Here is a 27241-nt window from a genome sequence, read left to right as displayed (position 1 = left end):
TCTCCTAGGCTGTCTTTTCATGATATAGTTTCATTATTTTAATACAAATGGGGTAAACTGCCTGAACTTCATGGCTACGGCCCGAGTGCAGTGACATATTCAAACATCCATGTCCCTGTTCCCCTGTGCTACCAGTGTGACGGATAGCATAGTGGCCCCCTGCAGCATTAAAGACAACACAAGGGCAGACCCATCCTGAGCTCAGTGGAGTGAGTGACCCGTCTGTGGAATTTACAAGGCTGGCAGACTCTTTCCTAGAGAGACTGTCAACCACAGAAAGTCCCTGGTGAGACATGAATCCCAGCCGACAGGGAGGATGGCAGAGGAGAGCTCACGGATCGTGGGCTGATCACCCAGCCGCTTCTGCAAACTAAGAAGTGACCGCAATGCCGACAGCAAAGCCGAGCGGAGAGGAATCAACAACCAAGTTTATCGTAACAAAAGCCACGCTCACCTGCCGTCTGCCTGGCCGTCACAACCTCGGGAAGTTACCATTCGAATCTTCTGATCGACAAACGTGGTCGTGCCGCCCCTCCTCAAAGCTGGCCGGACTGGGTACAACTCAGAGATGAGAGACCCGGGACTGGGGTGTGAGGCTGACAGGACACAATCTGGAAAACGCTTTGCTTCCAGAAAGGCTCAGATCGTCTTCAGGGCTCTTGTCCCCAGAACCCAAGGTGTCAGTGAACCTGTCATCGTGCTTCCCACAAAAAAGGAGGCACCCAGGCCACCCAGTCCTCCTGAGACTCAGAGCCCTCGAGGCTGTGCTGGCTGCAGGTGACACGTGTGGAACAGACGTCGCGGGCCCGAGTCAGCGCCATCCTCTGCTCCAGCGAAGAACTCGGGGAAAAGGCGTCACCACAAAACCAGCCGCCCCTGAGGTAAAGCGCTCCCGCCATCAGCGGGGCCGAGAGCAGCCTCCTCTCTCCGGACAGGGCGCCACCCCGGTGTCACTGCATCATCAGGGCCACCGGGGGCACAGGTGGTCAGAGCGCCCCTGCCCAGACGTCCACAGAGCCATTTGAGGAGGGGTCCGGGGGTCTGTGTCCGCAGAACCCCAGCAGGGTTGTTCTGCTGACCCCCGACCTCTGGGGACCTGGACGGCCCTGCCCCGGCCAGCGGGCCCCCCGGCCCCAGGGCAGCCTCCACCAAGTCCAGAAACTCCTCGGCGTGCAGCAGGGCCCAAGGGAGAGGGGGACACACGCAAGGCCACACCTCGGGCCTCTACCTAGTTAAAGAAAGTTGGAGACACCCCTGTAGAAACTCAGCAGAAACTCCGATCGAACAAAGCTGGGCGGCCAGAGAGGGAGCCTGGTGCCCTGTGACCTTGGCGGAGCCCGACGGGAAGGAGAAGGACTCGGCCAATGACCGTGCGAACCGTGGGTGCAGCCCTCCCACCACTTCCTCTTCCTCCCAAACGCTCTCCATCCGCTGCCTCTCCGGGACTCGCACAGGCACGCGTCCCCGCCCCCGCATGGCGATTCTCTGCTGATCCCAAGAAACCCATCTTTTTTTCTTTTTTTTAAATTTATTTATTTTTGGCTGCGTTGTGTCTTCGTTGCTGCGCACGGACTTTCTCTAGTTGTGGTGGGCGGGGGCCACTCCTCGTTGCGGTGCCTGGGTCTCTCATTGCGGTGGCCTCACCTGCCGCGGAGCACGGGCTCCAGGTGCACAGGCTTCAGTAGTTGTGTCTCGCGGGCTCCAGAGCGCAGGCCCAGCAGCCGTGGCTCACGGGCCTGGCTGCTCCCCGGTACGCGGGATCCTCCCGGACCAGGGCTCGAACCCGCGTCACCCGCCCTGGCAGGCGGACTCCCAACCACTGCGCCACCAGGGAAGTCCCAAGGTTATTATTATTTTTTTCTTTTGCGGTACGCGGGCCTCTCACTGTCGCGGTCTCTCCCGTTGCGGAGCACAGGCTCCAGACGCACAGGCTCAGCAGCCATGGCTCACGGGCCCAGCCGCTCCGTGGCATGTGGGATCCTCCCGGACCGGGGCATGAACCCGTGTCCCCTGCATCGGCAGGCGGACTCTTAACCACTGCGCCACCAGGGAAGCCTAGCCCCCACGGTTATTTTTTAAAGATAGGATTATTTTGAAAATATGGTTGTTCTTAGGATTAAATATTTTTAAGTGCTTAACATAATGCGTGGCACATAGTAAGTTCTAATTTGTTTGTTAAGTAAGAGAAACAGGGTAATATCAACCTGATTAAGACAGAGTGTTGGGCGTCATAGTTTAGCCCACACAGCTAAAAACATTTTAAAAAAGGACAGAGACTGGGGAGAAATAATGTTAAAAGGTAGTTTTAATAAAGCACAGGAAGTCCACTTCACAGAAAACTTTAGGTATCCTCACTTTACAGGTGAAATGCCATTCAGCAGGTAAGGACCATGCCTGCAGCAGCCCACCTGAGCCTGGGACTCGCATCATCTCCGAGACAAGCCCTGTCACCAGGCATCACTACCCAAGGATGCAGCCCGCCCCTGGGGCCACGTCAGCCCCAGCGCTCTAAGGCCTGATGCTGCCTTCTGACAGAAAGGAAAGGAAAGTGGATACAGACTGACCTGCAGCATTTCTGGTGTGCAGGGAGGAGCCCCCACTGACCGGGGGTGCTGGCTGGCACTCGGTCATGCACCCAGATTTCCTCTGGCGAGAAGAGAGAAGCCTGCAGCACCCCGCCTCCCCGTCCCCCCCCAACACACAGAGCATCTCACCCTCAGAGGACACACCCATGCCCACCCATGCCAGGTCACCGAGGGAGATGCTGGTGGGTGACCACGGAACAGGAGCCAACAGCCCTGAGGTCAGAGGTGGAGATGCCCTGCTGTGCGCCCCCTGCGAGGCGGCCCAGGCTCCTGCTGGAGGGCTGGTCCCAACGGCCCCCCAGGAGTACTCAGAGCGAGAAGGCAGCTCACTGCGAGGGACACAGGAGAGAGTTCTCCTGAATCGGTACCATCTGCCCAGATTTGTCTTCCAAGGCTGCCACAGAGATTGATAAAGGAGAGAAAAAGAAAACCATAAGCTTTACTGCAGAGACAAAGCAGCCAAGAGGTAGAGAACTTTCCTCCCTTTCACTGTACCCAATATTCACCCCATCTTTACATGTACCACGGAAATCAACTCCCAGACACGGAGTGCAAAGCAAAACAAACAGAACAGGCTTAGGTAAAGGAGGCTGTAAACAGGAGATTTCACTTCGGAGTTGCTTTTTAAAAAGCAGTGGTTTGTCAATTCCTCTTGCTTTTCAAAATAAAGACTATTTACAAAACGTGGGCATCAGTGATTGGTCTTGTTGAGTGCGGGGTAAAAGAGGACGCCGTCCTTGCAGATCTCCAGCCCCAGGCTCGCCGCAGGCCTCGCTTCCGGCCCTCGGGGCGCCAGCTCCCCGGGTTCCACGCAGTTTTGCAGCTGCAGGTCCTTGGAGAAGCACACCTCAATCTGCGCAAGAAGCTGCACCTCCTCGCCGCCCTGCAACGAGGAACAAAAGACGTTTTAGAATTCAGGTTGGATCATCATGACGGTTCTACGATCAGTGAGTTTTAGAACTTGAAGAAAAACAAAAGCGGCGGCTCCGGACCTAGGATCCGTGCTCCAGGAGCAGGACCCTAGCTCCAGCGGTGAAGTGGGGCTGGGGCCCAAGGCAGCACCTGTGGTCACCATCCAGCCACTCCCCTGCGCCAGCCTGGCAGTGGGAGGGAAGGGACCCCACTTTCAGCTTAGAAATTTACACATCGGTAAAGGTGCGTGCAGACACAGCCGGACACACCGCATCTGCATCACAGTCCCAGGAGAAGACATGGCTTTTTGTAGATAAGTAGGTAAACAGCACCCTATCACTAAATGAATTTAAGACTTTATCAGCTGGCAAAAGAAAGTATAATCCATCTGTAAGTTGGACAGGTAACTACAACTGAAATGTCTAAGCCTAACAATGCAAACACTGAGAAATGTTTAACTGCAAAATATACCCCCACTGCTTCGCCCCTACTGCACCACCCCTCCAGAACAGGAGCCTTCTTGTCAGGGGGAAGCTGCCAGAAAACAAGCCCCATCCTAGCACGGTGTCAAAGGACAGTTTGTTATTTCAAAGCGCGCGCACACAAACACACGCGTGCGCGCCCATGCACACAAAGCACAGGCCCGTTTGCACACCCACACATATACCACTGTCCTGGGAACTCCACGGTGAGGACAAAGCTCTCAGAAACACTGAACTTGTCTTCTTGACAGGGACAGAAAGGGTGACGGAACATCACACGTCTGACCTGTTTTGGAAGACACTGGACTTTGGGCACGACTCCGTACACACTGACAAGGGCATCTTTAATATCTGAAATCTGAAATTAGATAAAGTGCATTAGAAATGAAACTTCAACAGAGAAAATGAACAGTTCCGTTCTACTCAGAACGAGTAACACTGGTTTCCACTCTCCCGAACGCAAACAATCGACAACAGCGTCATCCCCCTGAGCTCCCCTGGCTCACAGACAGAACTGGAAGATGCTGGTGAATGAACTGCCCCACCCCCGAAGGAGACGAGGCTGCCCCCTTGGCCCCCCACCCCGACCGGAATCCACACAAGCTGCTCTACACGGGTCTCCATCCTCTTCGCTGTCCTGATCCAGGGCCTGGAGGCCGGGTGCTTTTAAAAGCAGAGACTCTCCTGCTAGGAGATCAGAGGTCAGGACCCTGCCTGTGCCGTGCATCACGCTACTTCAGACACCAAACCTAATGCCTCCAGTACAGAGAAGGAGCTGAGAAAACGTGCTGCCACTGCTGCTTTTGCGAGAATCAAAATCAGTTCTCTGAATGTCAAGTTCTGAGCAAGGATGTCAAAAATTCCCTTTATGTACTTAAACGGGAGTCCAGATGAAACCAAAGGGGCCTGCAAGCCACTGCCTCCTGGCCTCCTGGCAGGATGGGCAAAGGGCAGCTGACAATGCTGAAGGGCACCGTTCCCTCTGGTCCCTACTCTTCAGGGAGGGACGAGAACAGCAGATACAAAGAGCAAGACTCGAGGGCAGATTTAGCTCACAAACTGTCAAGACACCAGAATAATGGTTCAGCATCCGGCCATGACACCGGAACTCAGAACTGCAAAAATCAGTGACCTTCAGGCTTTTTTATATCCTATATCAGGCTTTTTTATATCTGCAAAGGGCCACAGAGCAGAGGCTTCAGGCCCGTGGTCTGGCGGCCACCGATGCCAGGAGTGGCCTGGCTGAGCACAAACACAACTGTGCTCACAGAGGGTTACCCTGGGTGGAAGCAATTACCTTCTGTATAGGCCACCAGCCAATAGGCTCTGCCATGTTTAAATTTCTAGTTTTCTCACGCAACAAAGCATAGTTATATCATAAAAACAAATTTTCACTTTCTTCCTCAAACTATTATACAACGGTGGTTTCCAACTACATATTCTACCTGCCTCTTCAGAACCCGGAACACACTTCTCACCATGAAACCATCAATCTGCTTCAAAATCATCGGTTTAAGGAGCCTTTAGTTTACACTCAAAACACAGAGGAAAACAAGATTTAAATAAAACCTATTTAGAAACATAATAGGTCGGAGGGTCTGGTTTGGGTCGCTTTAAAACCTGAATGTAGCTCACAGGCTGATTCCCCTGTTAGCAGATACACATTTGATTAAGCTGAAAGCAAGACTTACCTGGTAATAAGTAGATGGTGTTATCCCCAATTTTTGGAGCGTCCTAAAATTTAAAGTAAAAAAAAAATAACTGTATAATGAAGGTCCATTTTCCTTTCTTGTTCTGACCATATTTCACAGTAAAAATGAAGACACTCTTAAAGGCAAGTGTGCACTTTCTATTACCTGGGGCAATAAATCTGTTGACAAGGGCAGCACATAAACGGTGCTCAGGCCGCCTGGACCTCCCCTTACCCTGGGCCCCCCTTCCAGCACCGGAACCTCTCGGCAGCGGTCCGGATGGCCGTGACCAACTGGAGCTGCTATCACATAATCACGCATCTGCCACGCCTGTCCTAAACGACAGTTAGCAATTGATTTGGCATTCTAGCCTTATCCTAACAACCTTGCATTTGGTCAGATCTTTAAAATACGTTCAATCCCTACAGCCTGGAATCACTTCCTAAAGCACGTGGTTTTAACCAGCTCTAGTGAACGCTAATCATAGCATGATATGGTTAACTTACTAAATGGTAGAGTACAGCGTAAAAATATTCTCAGATTAATAATTCCAAAAATGCTCTGTATCCCCCATCACGGCTCTGGATTATCCCAGCTGTGACCACGCGGAGAAGATGCAGGGACCCCTGGTGCTGACATCATCAGACAGGGGCCAGCCCGAGGGAAACAGGACTCCAGCCAGGCCCTGCCTCCTTCAGTCATGGTTTCTGGCAAAAGCATTAACGAGACAGTTTCTCTGGAGACTGCACATCGGTGACCTAAGGATCTTTGCTGTGCGGTCCTAGAACAAGCGGGAAGAGGTCCTTGAAGACACACACCCACTGCCCGTCCTAGCGCTGTCACCGCAGGATAAATGCCAGATTTCAAACACTTTATGCCCCCCAAATGCAAAACTTCTCAAGGATCTTTAAGTATTTATTACAAGTTGCAGTGATATTTTGATATTGGGTTAAACAAAATACACTATAAAACCAATGTTTCTTTTTGCTCTTTTTAATTAGGCTAGTAGAAAATTTAAAACCACGTATGTGGCTTGAGTTCTATTTCTTTGGGGTAGCACTGCTCTAGAGCCCTCCTGGGTTAGGGCCTCAAGGAAATACGGCAAAGAGAGAGAGAAATATTGCGGGAAACTGGGTATCTAGACCAGGATAGAGTATAATTTTTCCTACCGAGTTAAAATTAGTTTGGCAGTAATCCCCTGGTCCATATCTGTGGGTAATCTGAGAGCTTTGGTTCAAGTTATTTCACATTTTTCCAGGTTTGCTACCTCTATATTATGAATTGAATTTAAAACTGCTACTTTATGATAATGTGACAGACTTACCTCTAAGAAAAAGACAATCTGTAGTCATGGTTTATAATTAGAGAAAAATAGAAGGGATGTTTAAGTTTTGACTCAATTTTAATTTTGTGAGTACCAAGAGTTTAGGTTTTCCTTGGAGAAACTGAGAAAGAATAGGATTTCTCTGTGGTTCTATATAGTTTTTAACAGACGTTCTATTCCCAGGAGCGCCTTTCACTCCACGGACCCCTGTGAACACACTCCAGTGATTCCAGAATTCAGCAGCTTTGCACCTGTGTGTATAAAGGTAAAGCACCGGCATTCAAAAAGCATTAAGCAGGAGGTCCTTAATAAACAGCTGCTGGATGAAGGGATGAATTATTCAGATATTTGACTTTAAAACTTTCAGCATGTCGGTTTATTCCCCTTTTCCTGTTTGATTCAATAAAACCTGGACTGCAAAAAGGAATGAAACTGGGTGATTTGTAGAGACATGGGTGGACCTAGAGAGTGTCATATAGAGTGAAGTAAGTCAGAAAGAGAAAAACAAATGTCGTGTAATAACGCATATATATGTGGAATCTAGAAAAATGGTACAGGTGATCTTAGGTGCAAAGCAGAAATAGAGACAGAGACATAGAGAACAAATGTATGGACACCAAGGGGAAAGGGGTGGGGTGGGAGGAAGTGGGAGACTGGGATGGACACATATACACTACTGATACTCTGCATAAAATAGAAACTGATGGGAACACACTGTATAGCACAGGGAACTCACCCGGTGCACTGTGGTGACCTAAATGGCAGGGAAGTCCAAAAGGGAGGGGATACCTGCATGCGTATGGCTGATTCATTTGGTTGTGCAGTGGGACTCACGCAGCTCATGAATTGGGACCGTGAGGTCCGTAGTGGGAAACAGAGGGCACCCTCCTTCCCTCGGGGGCTGGTGGGTGGGAAGCACCCGTGGCTCTCGTGCGCTGGGCGCTGCCTGACACGCCCTGGGCTGCCTCTCCCCGGGACCTCTGCAGTGGGGAAATGTGTGCCCAGGACCTGTTCTTCTGCTTCCAGCACGAAGCCCCTGCAGGACACCCAGGACGTGTAAGAGGCTGCCGTTTCTATCACATCCTTAGCGCGGACACTCAGCCCTGCGGATCCAGAGCTGGAGGCGACCTCGGGCTCCGCGGGCGGCCCCCATCACCTCACAGCAGGGAGCAGACCCAAGGAGGGAGAAGCTACACGACTGCACGACTGGCCCCCATCGGGAGCCGGGGCGCTGAGCGCCTGATTTCGGGTGTGCCTTGTAGTTCTCCGTCTCCCCAAGGGTGCTGCCCTCCCGCCTCGGCCTGGGCTCCTTCCCATCCAGATCCCAGCTGTCACTCTGCTCTGATCGCAGTGAGGGGGGCGGGGTGTGGGACGGGGACACGTCCCATGGAGCCCCCAACGCTGGGGGGTCGGGGCAGGTGCGGGGAACCGATGGGGGTGTCCTCGTCTCAAGGAGACGCAAAGGTTCTCCATAGGACTTGGGCGCGCTCTGCTCGGCCTAAGTGAGCTGTGTCACCTCCCGCCGCAGCTTTTACACTAGTTCCCGGTTTATTCTGAGCACTGAGATGAAGGAGAGGAAGAAATGCTGCCCACGTGGCGGGCTGGCCTGCCCCCAGCTCCCTGGGTCGAGCCTGGCTCTCAGCAGGGCCCTCGCTGGGTTTCCGAGTCCCCAGAGCTCACCCGGGGTCTGACCATCGCTAGGGGTTCAAGGACCTCACCCCGAACCCCCTCCTGCTTGTCACGGGGCACCAGAGCAAAGACCTAAGGATTCTGGGCATGCGGGTCTTGCTAACGCAACATGCTTCTATCAGGATCCACAGCTAAGAGGCGTGCCCCCATCGGTCTTGTCCGCCTCAGGCCGAAGTACGTCTGATGAGCCCCCCAAGACTCTCAGGCTGCTCCGACTGGTCGGGGCCCCTAGGCATCTGGAAAGGCTCAGGAGAGGAGTGGGTGTTTCTCAAGGATGACCCCACTGGCCGCTTCCCCGGGTCCCCAGCAGCAGAGGCAGGGATGCTGCTCTGGGATTGGGGTGACTTGGGAGAGTGGGGCGAGGAAGGCGAGGCTACAGGACCAAGTCACCCACCTGTTCAGGGCAAGCTCCTTAGACAGATCCAGACTTTTGCTGAAGTATTTCTTCTGGGAATTGAGGGCTTCCAGCTGGGCGGCACAGGTCCCGTGCTTCTCCCACTCATGCTTCCTGTAAGGATGTTTTTTAAAAAATCTCTGGTTAAAAAGTAATGAAACTACCTCCCAGTAAACCGTCTGCATGGGCTCCTCCTCGTGCAGGGCATTCCCGGGCAGGCATGCTGCTGCTTTCACAAAGCGGGAGGGGTAAAGTTCCTCACCGCAACACGGGCAGCTACTCAAAGCCCCCCACCCCCGCTCAGGACCGAGGCCCCTGAACCCAGCACGAGCTCCACGAGCACTGCTGTTCAGGCATTCCTCTGCTCACCAGCTCCAGTTCGCTTCTACAATTAACAACAAACCCAAGCTGAGAAAAAAGAGAACCCCATCGTTCAGGCACCCACAGAATCACATGGCACTGGGCGTCCTCCCAGAAAGCCATGGCTTGACAGCCAGGGGATTTCACAGGAGTGGCTAAACAGCCACTTCTAAACCACTGGCACAGAAAAGGCAGGTTCATTAATCACCAACACTGCCTGGGGCCAGTTCCCCACTTGCTTACACAGACACCTGTTCTGAAGCAACAGCCCAGCCAAGTGTCTGCAAACAAGCAGCTATTTGTATTCAAGAAAAACATTGCTATTGATCATAACTCCTCACATTTTATCAACAATTAAAGTTTTACAAAATGTCTTCCCATTCTTCATTTGATTCTCACAACTCTGCAAAGTGAAAACATTATTGCTGGTTTAGAAATGGGGAAACTGAGACTCAGAGGGGCTGGCTAGGAACCTGGCTTACCTGCCCCCCGGCCAGGTAGCCCCTGACCTGCACCCGAGCCCAGGCTCGGGGCACTTCCCACTGCCTTGCACTGCCAGCCAATCAATTGCTGAACGTAATTTATACCCACTTTAGAATGACTGACAACTTGTCAATTCAGAAGTTAACCATGGTTAGCTTGGAAAAACAAAACGGGCATCAGCTCTCCTCAGCTTTATCAGTGATTAATTCATGAAGAGTTCACAAAAAATGTTCACGCAAGCATTCAAAAGGCACCCACATGCAGTCTCACAGAAATACAATCTAAATGTGCACTAATTCTTTGATAACATCACCCAGAGTGCCAATTCTAAGTGACTGCAATGGCTGTAAGTTACAAGTCTCTCAGACCTAAGAAAGCCATTAAGAAAAATAAAAGTAGATAAGTAATTCACTTTCTTCATCTAGAATAGCTTCCAGGGTGATGTATTTGATAACTTTCTAAACTCTATGAAGTAGAAAAAGGAGACTCTTTCCAGCTAACTGAACATATAACTGAATTATGGGTGCCTCAGTTTCTGTAAGACAGGGGCAGCAATTCTAGAACGTCCTGCAGGGGCTGTTGGAGAAGTGAGGGGCTGAAGCTCACAAAGCACGTCACACACGCCCAAACATTCCTAGCCTGCAATAAACCGTCAAGATGTCCACTGCTGTTATTCTTGGGGCAAGTTGTTTTTAAATTTTATTTATTTTTATTTTTGGCTGCGTTGGGTCTTCGTTGCTGTGCGCAGCACAGGCTGAGTAGTAGCTCAGTGGCGCATGGGCTTAGTTGCTCTGCGGCATGTGGGATCTTCCCGGACCAGGGACAGAACCCGTGTCCCCGGCACTGGCAGGTGTATTATTAACCACTGCGCCACCAGGGAAGTCCTTAGAGCAAGTTTTTTTTTAATTAGTTAATTAATTTTAATTAATTTATTTTTGGCTGCATTGGGTCTTCGTTGCTGAGCGTGGGCTTTCTCTAGTTGTGGTGAGCGGGGGCTACTCTTTGTTGCGGTGCGCGGGCTTCTCACTGCGGTGGCTTCTCTGGTTGCAGAGCACAGGCTCTAGGTGCACAGGCTCCGTAGTTGTGGCCCACGGGCTCAGTAGTTGTGGCTCATGGGCTCTAGAGTGGAGGCTCAGTAGTTGTGGCTCACAGGCTTAGGTGCTCCATGGCATGGGGGATCTTCCCGGACCAGGGCTCAAACCCATGTCCCCTGCATTGGCAGGTGGATTCTTAACCACTGCGACACCAGGGAAGTCCCCCTGGAGCAAGTTTAACTCAATAGACGTTAGAGATAAGAGGATGCTAAAGTCCTGATATTACTGTCGTTCAAAACGTTGAATCACACATCTTTTGGAAGCGGACACTTTCCATTTAACACGAAATTGTCCGTCACCAATCAGATGCGGCTATGGTGTGGCCCTCTCACCCCCAGCAGTCACTTGAGTGATGTCACGTCACCCTCCACCACGGCCTGGCCTGGCCTGTCTCGGGGATGAGAGGCAACGATTCCTGCTGAGGCCCAGGGACACCATCCACAGTGAGGCCGCACCGCCAACCAGGAATGACCAAACTCGCTCTTTTTCTTACAAGAATCAAAAAAACCAACAAAAATTCTCCTTTGCAGAGGGTCGTGCACATAGTATTTTTCAGGATGGCTGATTGTGTGAATAGATTTAATCTCAGGGAATTATCTCGCGCACCAAGTGATACCAAGACCCTCTCCTTCGCATATATGATTCTTATTCGAGACTGAAGAGAGTTTTCGGACGTGAGCCTGCCCCTTAAGGACAGGAGAGGCCGGGGTGCCTCCATGGACACTTTATCACCTGCACACCAAGGCGACCTGGGCCACAGCTACCCAAGTGCAATAACCAGGGAGCTGGTAATGGCAGGGCCACGTGAGCCGAGTCCACATCCAAAGGCATAAATATTAGCCAGAGTGTGATATTACCTTTTTCATTTAGAACAACAGTTTTTAAGTGTGTAATTTCTGCTGAAAAGGTAAATCATTTTGCCTTTATTAGAACACAAAATTGAATGTGTGTTCCGCGCACACCATTGGATCAAATCTTGAAGGACTCAGCTCGTGGGAGGCCATCTTTGTGTACGTTTAGTGATGTATTTTTAAGCCACTAGACAAAAATCTGATTGACTCTATCACGGAACATCCTAACAACTGGAAATATTCTCTATTGTTCACTTAGTCACCAAAAACTCTGCTCTGAAGTATACTGTGAAGTGCTATCTGAAATTTTTAAATTGTTTTTCACGATTTCAACTCATCAAGGCCATAATCTACTTTGAAACCACTTTCTAGAACACAGGCCGCACAGAGCCAGCACTGGAGACCTGGACCACTCATCTCCCAAACTTTCACGGGGGGCTTCTCTCTTCCCGTGCAGTGGGCACGGCAGCCTCCAGACCCAGACCCGTGCGTCCTAAAACACCTCTCTCGGCCACACACCCTCGAGTGAACTCAAACCGAACACCAGTGAACCAGGGGGCCAGACGTCACTGTCACTCCATTTTGTTTCAAAAAGCTTTTCTCCAAATTTAACTCTTCCTGAAGAGTCTACACAAAAATATTTCAAAGTTAAATTAATCACTTTGGACAAAATCTGATTCACTGTCATATGAATTATAAACTGCCACCCTGCAGTGAGGGAGAAAATGAAGAATTATCTTTGGTTAATGTAATATAAATAAAAGGAATGTCAACTTTATCTTCTCCAAAAGCAACGATTTAAAAAGGTCTATTGAATTAAACAGAGCACGTTTCTCCTCGGCTCAGCTTCCGCTGAACTGAGGACACGGGGACCGACGGGGCTCCGCCTCCGTGAAGACCTCACCTTCTCTCTGCCCTGCGTCACAGGAGCGAGATAATTGTCTTGTGAGGACGTCTTCTTTTTTCTTAATCTATTTCAGGACAACAGCACCATTTCTCTGAGAAACATTCTCTCCTGTCTGATTTGGAGCGATGTCATCTTAGATAGGCAGGTATTTGGCTTAATTAACCTCAGTAGAGGAAGTTTTTTAAATGAAGTAATGAACGATCTAACAGATTAAAAAGCAAGTTTACAAAGTAAATTCTACCTGCCCTCATTTTTTATCCGTTGAAGACCAGCTCCAAAAATGGCACAGCAGATGAAAGGCCACTCCAGCTTCCAAGCCTCGAGAGACAGGTTCTACGTTACCTGCGCTCCTGTAGTTCCATCTGGAACAGCCCCGAAGCTCTCACACCTGTGCTTCAAGGCTCGTGACGGCCCCCAGAACTCAGACTCACCACAAATGGAGGCTGCGGTTAGGAGACGAATGGAGCAGATCAGGCCAGTATATCCTCATGTCTGGCAAAAGGTCCTGTGCAGAGTGACAGCAATAATAATAAATCGAGGTAGGACCTAACAACTCAAAACCTAGAAGGCAAATCTGAGAAACTAATACATAAATAGAACTGAGCTCTGTGAATTAATAACACTCAGGTGAGTAAAATGATTCTGGGTTTATTTTGCATGAAGTGTTTCTTAAGACATATCTAAACGTGAAATCTGGGTAATCGTGAAAGTGTATTTGAAAATACAAGCTCTGACAGGTGAATGGATAAACAAATTGTGTCCATCCAGATAATGGAATATTATTCAGCACTAAAAAAATGAGCTATCAAGCCATGGAAACACGTGGAAGAACCTTAGTACATATCACTGAGGGAGAGAAGCCAACCTGAAAAGGCTACCTACCGTATGATTCCAACTACGTGACATTCTAGAAGAGGCAAAACAATGGAGACAGTGAAAGTCAGGGGTTGCCAGGGGTTGAGGTTGGGGAGGGATGAACAGGCTGAGCACAGGGGGGTTTTAGGGCAGTGAAACTACTGTGTATGCTATTATAATGGTGGATACACGTCATTACACATTTGTCCAAACCCATGAAAACCACACAACACGAACAGTGAACCTAACGTAAACTATAAACTTTACTTGGTAATAAAGTATCAACACCGGCTCATCACTTGTGACACGTGTACCTCACTAACGCAGATGTTTTGACTGGGGAACACGCTGTACAGGGTAGGGGCGTGGGGGGAGGGGTAAGGGAACTCTGTCCTTTCCACTTAAATTCTCTGTTTTAGGTTTCTAAAACTGCTCTAAAAACATAGTGTCTACTTAATGAAATCAAACACAAAATACAAGTTCTCGCTCTCCCTAGAGAAGAGCTTGTCTGGGCTGGGCAGCCTTAGCCCTACACTGGTCAGTCACCCTAAACTGAGCAGCGTTCAAGTTTACTTTCCAATTCCCACACACCCATGAGGCCAGAAAAGGTTCATTAAAAAAAGGGTGTGTCAACAGGCCCAGGGTGACCTCACCTTCCCCGTCCTGCCACCACGCCCGCTGTGACGGGTCCTTCCCCTCAGCCCAGCAGCTATGAACCAATTTCACACACACACCCCGACCCCGCACAGCCAGACACCTCCCCGGACGCTGCCCCCCACCGACTGTCTCCACTCCCACCTACCCTCCGCCGGCCGCAAGCTGGCTTCAGCCCCCATAGCCCTCGGGGGAGCAGAGTGACGATATAATTTATTGCCCAAACTAGGCTGCTTTTGGTTGGGACGGGTGCTAGATCGGACACTCTGCTACAAAGCAAGTAAAGCGGCACTGTTCTGAACAAAGGGCAGCTGCCGGTCACCTCCTGGCCTGGGCCCCCCGCCTTCCCTTCAGGAACCCTGGTTACGCTCCTTCGCGAAGCTGCCCTCTGGCTGCTTCTCCGCAAGGCCCTCGTCCCTCCTGCTGTAAACGCCGCGGCTACTGGAGGCTCGTCCCCGCCGGCTCCACACCACCCCAACCGCACTCACGCGTACGCCTGACTGACTGCGCTGATGGCGAAGTGCATCTCCAGCTCAGACCTCTCTCCTGACACACTTACCCTACCTGGATGCTTCCAGGGCGCTTCAAACTCAATGTGTCCCCAGCTGACCCTCGGTCCATCTGCCAAGGCCCGGCCCCCTGGGCCGGGGAAGGAGGCTGACACCCACCTAGTTGGACAAGCCCCACCCGGAGTCGGTCCTGCCTGCTGCTTCCTCCCCCTCCATCCCCACAGCCTCCAGCTACTCAAGGCTCCTGGCCTCTGGCAGGGACCCTGCAGAGCCTCCTCACTTGACAGGCAGGCAGCCGGGGCAACCATAGAAAAGCCACACTGGCTTCCTTCACTCTCCAGCTTGAATGCTTCCGACGACTTCCCTCTGCGTCTTCACGCAGACAAACAATCCTTAACCAGTACACAGGCTCTGTAGGACCTGGCCCTCAACACTGCCCCGGCCCACTGCTCACCGCCCCCAGCCACACTGGCTTCCCCTCAGTTTCTCAAAAGCTCCGTCCTACCCCGGGGCCTTTGCACATGCTCCTGCCCCAGCCTTCCTCTCCCGTCTCCTGGTTAAGTCGGATTCCAGCCCTCTATCACCTCCTCAGGGGAGCCTGGCCTGGGTCCACCGCCCGAAGCTCTAAGTACTCTCCCCCCAGGCACTCGTGTGTCACGCTGTGATGTGTGTGCTGGCTCCCGGCGCAGGCAACGTGGGCCAGAACCTCGTCTGGCTCTGCTCTCCGTGGCCCCAGCCCCTGGCCTGGTGCCCGATACACTGCAGGCACGGAGAACACTGCTATGAGTAAATTAACCTGGATGCCGCTGCAGGATCACCAGACTCCAACCAGGAACATTAGGGGGAGTCGAAGTCAGTCCGGGAAGAGAAAAGTATGTCTGAGGAAAGAGACCTCACCAGGCTTTGGGGCTCCGGCCTCTCAGGCCTCCAGGCTCATAGCACTGAGGGTCCTCATGAGAAGGAAAGAGGAGGAAATAATTCCATTGGGACTAAAACCTGTGATGGGTTTGGAACTAACTACCTTGTCCTCCTGGGGGCCACATACCCCTGGAAAAAAGGGTCCGAAATTCTAGCAAATCCTAATTCTACCCCATGTCTTCAGGGAGGCCTCAGTAACCGCACAGGCCCTGCCTTGTGAATCCAGGTACTAGTTACCTTGACAGCTGACTAGTCACACATGAGGGGTTGTCAGCACCCTGTGGAGAGGTGAACACACGCGTGTGCACGTGTAGATGTGTGTGCACATGCAGAAGGAGTGTCTCTACCGACTCTCGCATACCCCAGGGCCAGGAGTCCCTCTGTACCATGAGCCTTTGTCCTAGAAAGGCCCACCGCTCCCCCGCTGCTCACGGGGCCCACTGAGAAACCCGCCCTGCCCGCAGCCAGCAAGGATAGCCTGGGCGCCACGGCGCCCCTGCAAGCCAGGGCCGCGACACACGCCTGAGCACATGCCGAGCGGCCGGGGGTCCTGGGGCAGGGATGACGGGCCGCGGGCTGGGGCCAGGGTCACCTCACACAGTCACTGCGGCGCTTCGGGTCCAGGGCAGAGGAGGATTTAACTAAATGCAAATCGTATTTAACTTGTGGGACTATTTCAGATATCAGTAAATGCTGGTGAATACATCTTAAAGCATGACTCTGAGGGCACACTTAGAGGAGGAATGAATCTATTGGGAGATTGGGATTGACACATACACGCTGCTCTATTTAAAACGGGTAACCGTAGCACAGGGAATTCTGCTCAGTATTACATAACAACCTAAATGTGAAAAGAATTTGAAAAAGAGTAGACCCATGTGTATGTATAACTGAATCACTTTGCTGTACACCTGAAACTAACACAACATAGTTAATCAATTATACTCCAATATAAAATAAAAAGTAAAAAAAAAAGTTAATACCTTGATCTCTTCTGGATTAAAATGCCAGGATCGGTTACATCCTTCACTTTTATCAGGCCTTGAAATAAAAATTGAACAAATAAAGAGAAATTAGTCTTGGTTGGGCTGGTTCCAAACGGCATGAGAAAACACCTGCGTTAAGGTCTGTAGAGAACGAAAGGGCGGTGACTTCTAACTGGGAATTCCTTCTGCCACGTGAGTCATGCTCGGGCACAAGCGCTCACTATTGGAGTTTCAAAGTGGAAAGTCCTTCAAAACATCCAGGCACAATGCAAACCGGCCGACTTCCTAGCAGAGGAAGCAAAGTAAACGAGCCGGTAGGGGGCGCCCCGGAGCCGGCCCGGCGGGGATTTCTGGCCGGGTTCTGAGTCTGCAAATGTCCACTCATCAACCACAGTGTGAGAAGAGCACGTGTTCCCAGTCTCTTTAAAGGCGACGAGGATTAACGGGACAACATATGTGTCGTGCTCAGAAGTGCCTGGTGATGGCTTAAGATTGGCTGGTATGTTTCTTTTAGCACCGAGCACATGTACCCTCCCGACCTGCGCATGTGACGCTGTCCTCACGTGTCTAATTCTGGACGTGTCAACTCTCAGCCTCCCTCATGAGGGACCAAACCTGCTTTCTCCAGGGTCGGCAGGCCGGCCCAGCACCCGAGACCAGCCCAGCTCCCACAGCGCTGGGTGCCGTCCCACAGCTCAAGGATAGCCGAGGACGTGAGCAAAATCCCAGAAACCCAAAGGTGGGATGAGGCCATGTCCTCAGGCCTCGGTTTAATTTGCTTCCTGCTGACCCCTGTCCCTGATGGACGAGCAGCCCAGCAAGAGCCCGGATGGCCCTCCTCTCGGGGAGAAGGGGGACCAGGCCGATCCCTTTGGGCAAATGAGCACACATAGCTTAACATCACAAATATACGCACATACAACAAAAAAATAAACTAAACAAAATGCAGGCAAAACCAGAAAAATAAACTTGGGTGTCTGTGAAGTATGTATACTATACATACACATCATGTATATATATAGATATATATATGTATATGTAATATACACATATTTATTTATTTATTTATTGTTATGCATTTACTTATTGGCCCCAAAAGAAGAAAATTAAGATTTAGTGATCTAAAATGTACCGAGAATCCTTAAATGCATATTTAAACTAGACTGTTACTGTTCTATCAAAACAGAACTCAAGTACAACAGAAGTAGGGTTATGTTAGAAAGACTGAAGATGTTTTTCAATGAGGATCTGGTCTACTGAGTAAAGCCCTAACAGGAATCACAAGTATACACATCAGGATCAGACTCAAGCTAGATCTCCAGGTCAGCCAGCTTCTGAGGCTGCTGAAGTTTTAAATGCATGAAGTACTTGCCATAATCCGTGTATTGTCCAGTAATCTGGGGGGTCTTTGCAGTGGTTAACTTCCTATGGAGAAAAGACAGAGAAGACAACTGGTTTGTTGTTTGTTAAATACACTTAACAACCTTCCTGTCTTTTGACAAACATCAATGAGCTCCAATACACGACTAACACGAAATAAGTTCCGTGGTAATTTACCATAAGCAATATTCGTGAGAAGACCACGGGGAGGGGGGGCGGCTGGATATTTCATTTGAAATGAGCGAACCAACGATTTGGAAAACAGAATTTAATAGCTACTTCTGCTCTTTTTATGGGCTTGAAAATTAAGTCAATCTGATGGATACACTCACACTTACCCATAATTTTCTTGTCATACAATCAAAAATGAGAACAAGAGGCTGACGGTATCCTGCTAAACTCAAGTTTGTGCAGGCACCAGGCCCAAATACAACAGTGGAATAATAAGTACTGAAAATTTGGAGCCAAGAAAAATGCCAAGGTGAGAATAGGAGCATATCCTTAACATTAAAGATAAACTCTAGAGATAAAAATCTCAGTGTAACACTTTTTAGGGACCTCCAAATTGTTTAGCTAAAATGGGGTTTTTCCAAAACAATAATCACCTCAGCTATCAGGCAGTGGGTCAGAACCCAGGCCCAGTAGCCCCGCAGTGAATAAGCAAATGGATAGTACATGCCGGGTCTGGTGAGGAGCTGCTGAGGCATCCCGCTCACCTGCAAGCCCTTCCTGTTTGAATCACCTTTTGATGTAGGGAGGCTGCTGCTTTTGACGGTTGGTCTGGAAATGAGGGCAGGCCTGGTTTAGGTGCCTGAAACGTCTGATGTGAGGCTACAGAACAAGGGGGCAGAGGGCAGGAGGACAAGGGTGGGATCAGAGCGAGAGGTCGTGGACTTCATCTCATCCCCAAGGAAACCACATCCAAAGCAGGTGGGCCCTTTCCCACAGTGCAAGGCTGGGGACGGGCAGAGACAGGCCCCAGGGGGGATCTTCTACCTCAGCTCTACACCCAGGGTCTCAGATGAGCCTTTACGGGGGGAACTGAGGTCAAGGTGCAGCTTTCTTTCCCGCGTCAGCAAGTATTCGTGAGGGGCCGTGCTAGGCACTGAGGAGAGACCTGTCCCTGCACCTGTAACACGTGCATCGCTCACGGGGGCGGGAGCCCAGAGACAGCCCTGTCCCCAGGACGACACTTGACTGGGATAGCAGGACCCTTGTCATGGCCGCCCTCGATCGAAATGAATCCCCTAACAATGATATTTTGCTAATAATTGATTTTTTTTCATCTCATTTCTAAAGCCTCAAGGCAGGAATGCACTTCCATGCATATTTAGTCAGCACACAGGAACACCCACAAGTTTCGTCCCAGGCCCTCCCAGTGTTACCCAGGGTAGGAGCTCCACACACAGGTCCTTCCTGAAGGAACCCACGGCTCCCATGCGTCCTCACTACCCAGGAGTGAGAGCTAGATTCCCAACAAAACTGAAAACAGCTTACAGGCAACTCCATTCTACCCACCGCCAACTGTCCTCCCCACCCTGGAGCAAAGAACCAGCACCAGAGGGAGAAAGACACAGGAAGTTGTCAAGTTTGGGAAACTAAAACCAGAGCAGTCTAATACAGTAAGAGATCCCCTGTTAGAAATGAGTTTCCAGGGGCAGCGTGGTGGCCGCCAGGGGCGGGGCTGGGGAAACAGGGAGAGAGATGCTCCTCAGAGGGTACAAACCTCCGGTTACAAGATGAACAAGCCTGGGGATCTAACGAACAGCATGGTGATCACAGCGAATAATGCTGTTTCACACACTTGAATGCTACAAAGAGAGCAGACCTCAAATGTTCTCCCCACAAGAAAGATGTGGTGGCCGTGTGATAGGGGGGTGGTAGCTAATGCTATGGTGGTGAGGCTTTGCCATTTATAAGTGTCTCCGCCTCCAAGTACTTAAAGAAAAGGCCTCAAAATTGAGAATTTTCAAGTCAAAATTTCAGAAACACTGTCAACAAAATTAGGGCCAGCTCAGCAATATGATGAAACGACTTTAGAGTCGTGGCACCAATACCAGGATCGGCGCGACAACTGCCCCCAAGATGGACGGGGGGGACACGGACCGCAGGCAGCAGGAGGGGCGCCAGCTGGCTGCTCTCGGCACAGAGCCTATGCAACACGCTCTACAAGGACAAGGGCACCAGGCGAGGCAGGGCCAGACGGAGGCCACCCTGAAGGAGGGAAGGCGCCACCTGTGCCGAGCGGAGCAACGGAGGCCGGCGAGGCTCTGGCGGAGGCTTGCAATAGTGGACGGAGGGCACAGGTCAAGGCCTGTCCACGGAGGCCACCCTGAAGGAGGGAAGGCGCCACCTGTGCCGAGCGGAGCAACGGAGGCCGGTGAGGCTCCGGCGGAGGCTTGCAATAGTGGACGGAGGGCACAGGTCAAGGCCTGTCCCCGGAGGGCACGCTGAAGTCCTAACCCCAGGCCCTTCTGAATGTGACTTTATCTGGAACAGGGTCTCTGCAGGTGTCATCAAGTTAAGAGGAGGTCAGACTGGATGAGGGTAGGCCCCCAGTGCAATCCCTGGGGCTCCTATAAGAAACAGACACACAGATGGAGACCACGGCACGGAGGCGGGGCAGAGGCTGTGCCTACAAGCCAAGGAGCGCCGGCACCGCCACAAGCCAGGGAGGGCCGTGGAGCACGTTCTCCCTCGAAACTTCCGGAAGGGGCCTGCCCCACCTTAGTTTCAGACTTCTGGCCCCCGGAGCTGGGAGAATACATTGGTGATGCCTGAGCCAGCCGCCGCCGTCTGTGGGCCTGTGTCACCGCCCACAGAACCTCGTGCAAGGCCCTCCCCGAGGGACGGCCTCCGGCCGGGAAGGCGCCGCCTCGTGCGGCAGCACGGGCTCAGCAAGCAGCGCTCGGCGAGGAGACGTGCCGGGCAACCTCCTCTTCACCGGGGGCCACTGGTCAGAGGGGCCGCTGGAGGCAGACAGAACTCACCTTGCACACCGTCGCAGGCCAGTGGTGAACCATAATTAGTTTATGCCACTCGTGGCTGTCACTGTTAAAAGACAAGGGACGTATTTTTCAGGAGCTTTTAAAAAAGTTACAGAAAGATCAATTCATCCATCCACTCACGCCAGCGTTCATTCGGGGAACACGGGGCGCCCGCCACAGGCCCGGCGCTGCAGCTGTGGACGCAGCCCTGACATGGCTGGGGGACCGGGTCCCTCCCGTCCCGCAGCGCACCTGCCAGCAAGGGGGACGACGGCCGTGCTGACTGAGGACGCACAGGACGCACGGCGCCGAGGGCCAAGGACTACGACTAAGGAGGACGGCAGGCCTGCCAGGTGGGGACGGGGTGGAGATTTTGGATCAGGCAGCCGGAGGGCCCCCGCTGAAGGGGAACAGAGTGGCAGTGAGGGAATGAACCAGAAGGCGCCCTTCCCCTCAGGGGTTCACGCGGTGCAGACACAGACCCCTTACCCCTCGGCAGCATTTGTGAGACCCAGAAGCCTGAAAACGGACTGGTTTTCGTAGCTCATGGGGCCACAGAACACCACCTAGGGTGGCACGCGAGGCTTCTGTCACCACCCCACCCACCGGGAATCGTTACGCGTTCTCTGCAGGATGGGTGACGTCTGATCCTAGGGGCTCCTTCCCACGTCCCCGTGAAACCCACCCGTCCCTCCCTGAGACTCCCCATGAGGGGTCGTGGAGCAGCATTCACACGGGGACCCTCCCTCCCACCAGGTGTGCAAGGCTTAGCACACACACAGACAGAGGCAGAAAGGCCGGCTTGTGAAAATACTCGCTGTACAGACGGAAAACAGCAGCAGCAGCAGGGGATACAACTCGAGCAGACACGTAATTCAGGATAAATGCATTTTTAGAAGCAAAGACTCAATAGCAAAACAGTATTAAGTTCTCACACATTAGTTTTGTAAATAGTTGAGTGCTGCTGAATAAGTAGAGATTTCACAATATTTCAAAACTTTTTTCAGTCTGAACTAATGAGCAAGTGCTCAGTACAAGAGAAAGGAAAAGAACTGCACCATGAGCATTAGAGCTGGGAGAAGCATTACAAGAGGTTTTTTTTTGTATTTTTTTTTCTGGGTACGAAAACCTTATTTCACATAGGTGGAAACTGAGGCTAGAAGGTCAGGCAGAGGCCAGGAAAACTAGACCACCAGTATGCAGTTTACAATAAAACTACCAAGACTCACAACATCTGTCACACAATAACCACCTACCACGCAGAGAGAAACATCCTCCCAAAGCGGTGGAGATGCTGACTGTGCTGTAAAGAGAAACGCCCACTAAGCAGAGAAAGAGGGCCTGGGAAAACACCCGCTGACCTGTGAGGCCCTCAGGGTCTGAATCACCCTCATGTTCTCGAAACCATGCCTTGCTCGCCAATTATATCAGTGGCATGAATCGTGAGAATCAGCTGGAGGTGACCACATACTACACATACTACAGCCTAACGTCTTCGTTGACATGTATTGATTACTATCGGGCAGGCATGGTTCTAAGCACATTCTGTACTTTAACTGATGTCTCCTGGTACCAAGGCTAGGAGGCAGGCGCTGTCACTCTCTCGACTTTAGGAAGAACGACCTGGATGGAGAGCTCCAAGGTCCTACATCTGGATAAGAGCTAGCAGGTCATACCCAACCCACGCACCGCACTACCTCTCCGATGATACACTCTTAACTTGACAGCAACAGTTAGTTAATTAATGTAGCTCTTTTTCAGAAAATACACTTTCTGGGAAAACTGAAATTTAATGTTACTTTTTAAAGTGATAAAACAGCAACGGTGGTTCATTAAAAAAGAAAAACAATTTACATTCCCACCAACAGTGCAAGAGGATTCCCTTTTCTCCACACAGCCACTATGGAGAACAGTATGAACTTTCCTTAAAAAACTAAAAATAGAACTACCATATGATCCAGCAATCCCACTACTGGGCATATACCCTGAGAAAACCATTAATTCAAAAAGACACACGCACCCCAATGTTCACTGCAGCACTATTTACAATAGCCAGGACATGGAAGCAATCTAAATGCCCATCGACAAACAAATGGATAAAGAAGATGTGGTACATATATACAATGGAATATTACTCAGCCATAAAAAGGAATGCAGTTGGGTCATTTGTAGAGATGTGGCTGGATCTAGACACTGTCATACAGAGTGAAGTAAGTCAGAAAGAGAAAAACAAATATGGTATATTAATGCATATATGTGGAATCTAGAAAAATGGTACAGATGAACCTATTTGCAAAGCAGAAATAGAGACACAGATGCAGAGAACAAACGTACGGACACCAAGGGGGGAAAGAGGAGGGTGGGATGAATTGGGAGACTGGCGTTAACATATATACACTACTACGTATAAAATAGATAACTAACGAGAACCTGCTGTATAGCGCTGGGAACTCTGCTCAATGTTCTGCGCTGACCTAGATGGGTGGGATGGGGGGGTGGGGTGAGAGGGAGGTCCAAGGGGGAGAGGATGTGTGTATACATACAGCCGATTCACTTCTTCTTCGTACAGCAGAAACCAACACAACGTTGTAAAGCAGCTATACCCCAATTTTTTTTGAAAAGAAAACTGACCTTTTCCCAGGCCTGCGAAGTAAGTATGAAATCCTTCTGTTAACTGGAGCATTACCCAAATAAAACAGAAGAAAATTAAAATCTGGTTCTCAAATCTCGGTCTCCACTACAGAAGTAAATGAGACTCCTCTCCCAGACAGCCTGTTTACCCCTTAAACTGTCGGCCGCAACAGAAAGGATGGAAAGAGGGAACGAGAGGGAGCGGAGGAAGGGCGAGAGAAAGAAACCTGGACAGAGGAACCGCGACCGCCTCACCAGGATCTTACCGGACCCTGGACGGAAAGCGTGCGCGCACCGCCCCCGGGAGACGCTCGGAGGCTCCGGGCACCCGTGTCCCCCTGCAGGCCCTCCCGCCCCACCCCCCCGAGCCCCTCCCGCACCCCCCCCCGCGCCCCTCCGCAGCTCACCTCCTCCAGAGCCCGCGCGCGCCGCCTAGGCAGCACAGCGCCAGGCACAGGGCGCCCAGGAGGGCCGCGGGCTTCATCGGCCGAACCCAGCGGAGGACCCCGCAGGGGCACCAAGGCGCGGCCTTCCGAGGGCGCGAGGCCGTGTCCAGCGCCAGGCCCTGCGCTTCCCTGAAAAGGGGCAGATTTCCTTAAGCCGACCGTGTACCTGGCCGGCGGCCACCCAACAGCGCGGCCAACCCCCGCCCACAGCCGAGGACGCGGCGGGCCCCCGAGAGGCGCCTGAACCCCGCCCGCCGACCACCGGGAGCCCCAGGGGCCCCTCCACCTCACCGGGCCCTCCAGGCACACAGCAGTCCCGGCCCGCGCGCACCGCGACCCTCCCCTGGACCCTGCGGCCCAAGCCGAGCCCTGCTTGTTTCCGCACCGGGCGCCTGACGTCACGCCCCCAGCCCGGGACCAGCCCACAGCCTCGGACTCGCCCAGGGCGCCCCGACGCCACGCCCCTGGGCGACGGACGCGCGCCCGGCTGGCGAACACGCCACGTGAGGCCCCGACGCCACGCCCCTTTTGGAGGACATGGCACGGTAAAGTGCCCTCCTGCTTGTTACTCACCCACATAGTACACACCACTGTTTGAAATGAAATATGTGTGTGATTATTCCATTCACTTCTGTCTTTCCCTGTAGACTGCAAGTCAACACTCATATCTAGTTTACTCACCACCGAGTCCTCACTGCCTGGCACGATGGATGGCAAGCAGTAGGTGCTCAATAAAATAGCGCCTGCGGAAGGAATGCATGAGCTCCTCCGTGGTCTTATGCAGCGTTGTGCCTTTCTTGCCTTCCCCGTTTCTCCAACTGCTTGCCTCTTTCAGACTCCTTTAACCACTTCCTCTAAACAACCTAGGCACCCCCCACAGTTTTGTCCTCTGCCCTCTCTTTTCTTTTAGGCTAAAAATATCCATTTCTTAAAACAAAATCACTTCCCATAATCCTAGTTCTCCCTTGAACCATGGTCCATCTGTGTAAATCTCTCCTCCGCGGGGAGGGCTTTCCTGACCACAGTCAAATAAAAACAGAACCTGACTTAGAAAAGGTTTTATCCTCGAGGATACTGCAGGGCGAGGGGACTCTAGCAAAAGGAGAAAGCTCTGACTTAAAGATCTGCAAGCTTCTCAAGGGTTAGGCAAAAAGGGGGTTCTTTACAGAGAGGGGTAAACACAGCTAGAAAGAACCGGGGGTGGGAGATGGGCTGGGAGTGTGGCTTCCTAGGAGAGGACGTCAGGAGGGGCTCCTGCTGGCTCTGGGTGAGGCTGGGCCAAAGGTCTAGGCCTGGAGGAAGGAGAGAAGCTGAACAAAAGGTTGGTTACTGAGCGTAATGTTCCGAATGACCACTGGGGACTGAAGTGAGGTGAGGAATGGGAATTCGGAGGGTCCGTGTCTGGCCTTGTCCCAGGTAAACTGGGGCATCTTGCAGTCGTATCTGAGTCCTTGCAGTGAGCTGTTTTCTGGAACACAAAGGGCAGGGGGACTTTTTAACCTTTGCTGTGGTTCAGGATCACAGGCTCAAGTAAAATTCAGCATCGTCACCACTGGCTACTTCCCACTGCATCACCTTGTTTATTTTCAGCAAGGCTCTCTTCATCGCCTTTGGGTTTCCTGTTATCTCTGTGTTCATCCTCTCCACCCTTTCCTCACCCCACCCCCCGGGGTGCATTGACCGTGAAGCTGATGAGGGTTCAGCTCAGGCCCCTCACTGGCATGGGCCTCCAAGGCCCTGTCCTCCATTTTGTATTCATGGGTTTTTGTTCCGGTTCTCAGTGCGGGACCTCCAAATTGTACAAGTTTTCAACCCCCGAACCTGGATGTGGACCTGGGATGTCATCTTGTTCAATGCTGTCCACCTAGCTAGATCCTAAACAGAGCAGAGGGAGAGTTCAATAAATGTACAAGAAAGAAGGTATAGCACAGGGAACTGTATTCAATATCCCATGATAAAGCATAATGGAAAACAATATGAGGAAAGAATGTATGTATATGTATGGCTGAGTCACTGCTGTACAGTGGAAATTGACGCAACCTTGTCAATCAACTAGACTTCAATACAAAATAATATGTTAAAAAAAAAAAAAAAGAAAGAAGAAGAAGGTGGGAGGGGCAGCTGGGGTCCAGGCCAAACTGGGGCTCTGGAAGCTGGCGAGCTGTCACAGGGACAGGTGGAGACGGCGGATGGCTGTCGCCTCAGGAGGTTGGGAGGAACCCGAGTGGTAAGGTTACGGGCTCCCACAGTGCAGCGTAGAAGACTACAAATCATGCTGTTTAGGAGATGGAGTTAGCTTGTGAAGAAGCATGTCCACAGGAGGCAGGGGACTAGATGGCAACAACCATTTCCATGACCAGATCGGCCTTAAACCGGTGCTGACGCCTCAGACTCTCAGGAACCTTTATTACACAACTTCTTATTGATTTAACTCCCTTTGCTTTCCTGTTCCCAACTCAGGAAACACTGCAGGTTATACTGCAACAGCAAGCACCTCCCAAATCTCAGGGCTTCACTAACTACACCAACAAAGGTCAATCTTTGCCCGTGTTCCATGCTGGTGGTGGGTCAGGTTATTTTCACTCTGGGACCCAGGCGGAAGGAACAGCCGGAGCTGGTACCTGCCTTTCCAATGACCCAGTGGTGGCAGAACCACACCCGGGCTCTGACCCCTCAGCACCTGACATCTGGTCTTCTATTCAAATTCTTTTGGCCAGAGCATGTCACATGGCTAAGCCTGGTGACAGCGAGGAAGGAAGTGTACACCTCCCACAGAGGCGGGCATTGTAGTCACAGAGCAAATGTTGAGAGCGTACGGGGAACGTCAGCCAATAGCTGGGAAAAGTAACGTGGTCCACCGTCAATGAGGAGGTGGGAAGAAGGCCTTGAAAAGCCAAGTGGGCAAGCGGAGTCGGGGAGGTGGGCGCAGGTTGCTCGTCTGTGCTGGCCGGGGGTGTGCCCGTGCTTCCCCCCACCCCAGAGACGCCCAGTGAGCGGAGTAACAGGAACCACGGAGCAGCACAGATTTGGCTGAAAAGCCCCGGGTGGGCGCGCAGCACCCGCTGGTGGGGGACTTGTCACATGCGAACTGATGAACACGAGC

General features: G+C 51.6%; 1 protein-coding gene across 1 annotated transcript; it reads right to left on the bottom strand.

The window, feature by feature from the left end:
- Positions 1 to 2287: 2287 nt before the first annotated feature.
- Positions 2288 to 24541, bottom strand: RNASET2 (ribonuclease T2). Its single transcript, XM_060114840.1, has 10 exons — positions 24430 to 24541; positions 24100 to 24267; positions 21065 to 21125; positions 18067 to 18119; positions 16692 to 16749; positions 13204 to 13277; positions 9078 to 9191; positions 5671 to 5713; positions 4266 to 4337; positions 2288 to 3468 (listed from the first exon to the last, which is right to left on the bottom strand). The coding sequence occupies exons 2-10, from the start codon at positions 24174 to 24176 to the stop codon at positions 3277 to 3279; spliced, it is 744 nt and encodes a 247-aa protein (XP_059970823.1). The 5' UTR covers positions 24177 to 24267; positions 24430 to 24541; the 3' UTR covers positions 2288 to 3276.
- Positions 24542 to 27241: the final 2700 nt, after the last annotated feature.

The sequence above is a fragment of the Mesoplodon densirostris genome, chromosome 12 (assembly GCF_025265405.1).
Source record: "Mesoplodon densirostris isolate mMesDen1 chromosome 12, mMesDen1 primary haplotype, whole genome shotgun sequence".
Lineage (NCBI taxonomy): Eukaryota > Metazoa > Chordata > Mammalia > Artiodactyla > Ziphiidae > Mesoplodon > Mesoplodon densirostris.
The sequence above is the reverse complement of the archived record's forward strand: the minus strand, read 5'-3'. Positions and strand labels throughout refer to the sequence as shown.

What these genes read in the sequence shown, in the direction of transcription:
- RNASET2 (XM_060114840.1), bottom strand. Translation starts at nt 24,176, where the DNA reads ATGAAGCCCGCGGCCCTCCTGGGCGCCCTGTGCCTGGCGCTGTGCTGC. An exon ending in TGGACAATACACGGATTATG is followed by an intron (nt 16,750 to 18,066) that starts GCAAGTACTTCA and finishes TTTTATTTCAAG; the next exon opens with GCCTGATAAAAGTGAAGGAT. An exon ending in TTAATCCAGAAGAGATCAAG is followed by an intron (nt 13,278 to 16,691) that starts GTATTAACTTTT and finishes CACTCTGCACAG; the next exon opens with GACCTTTTGCCAGACATGAG.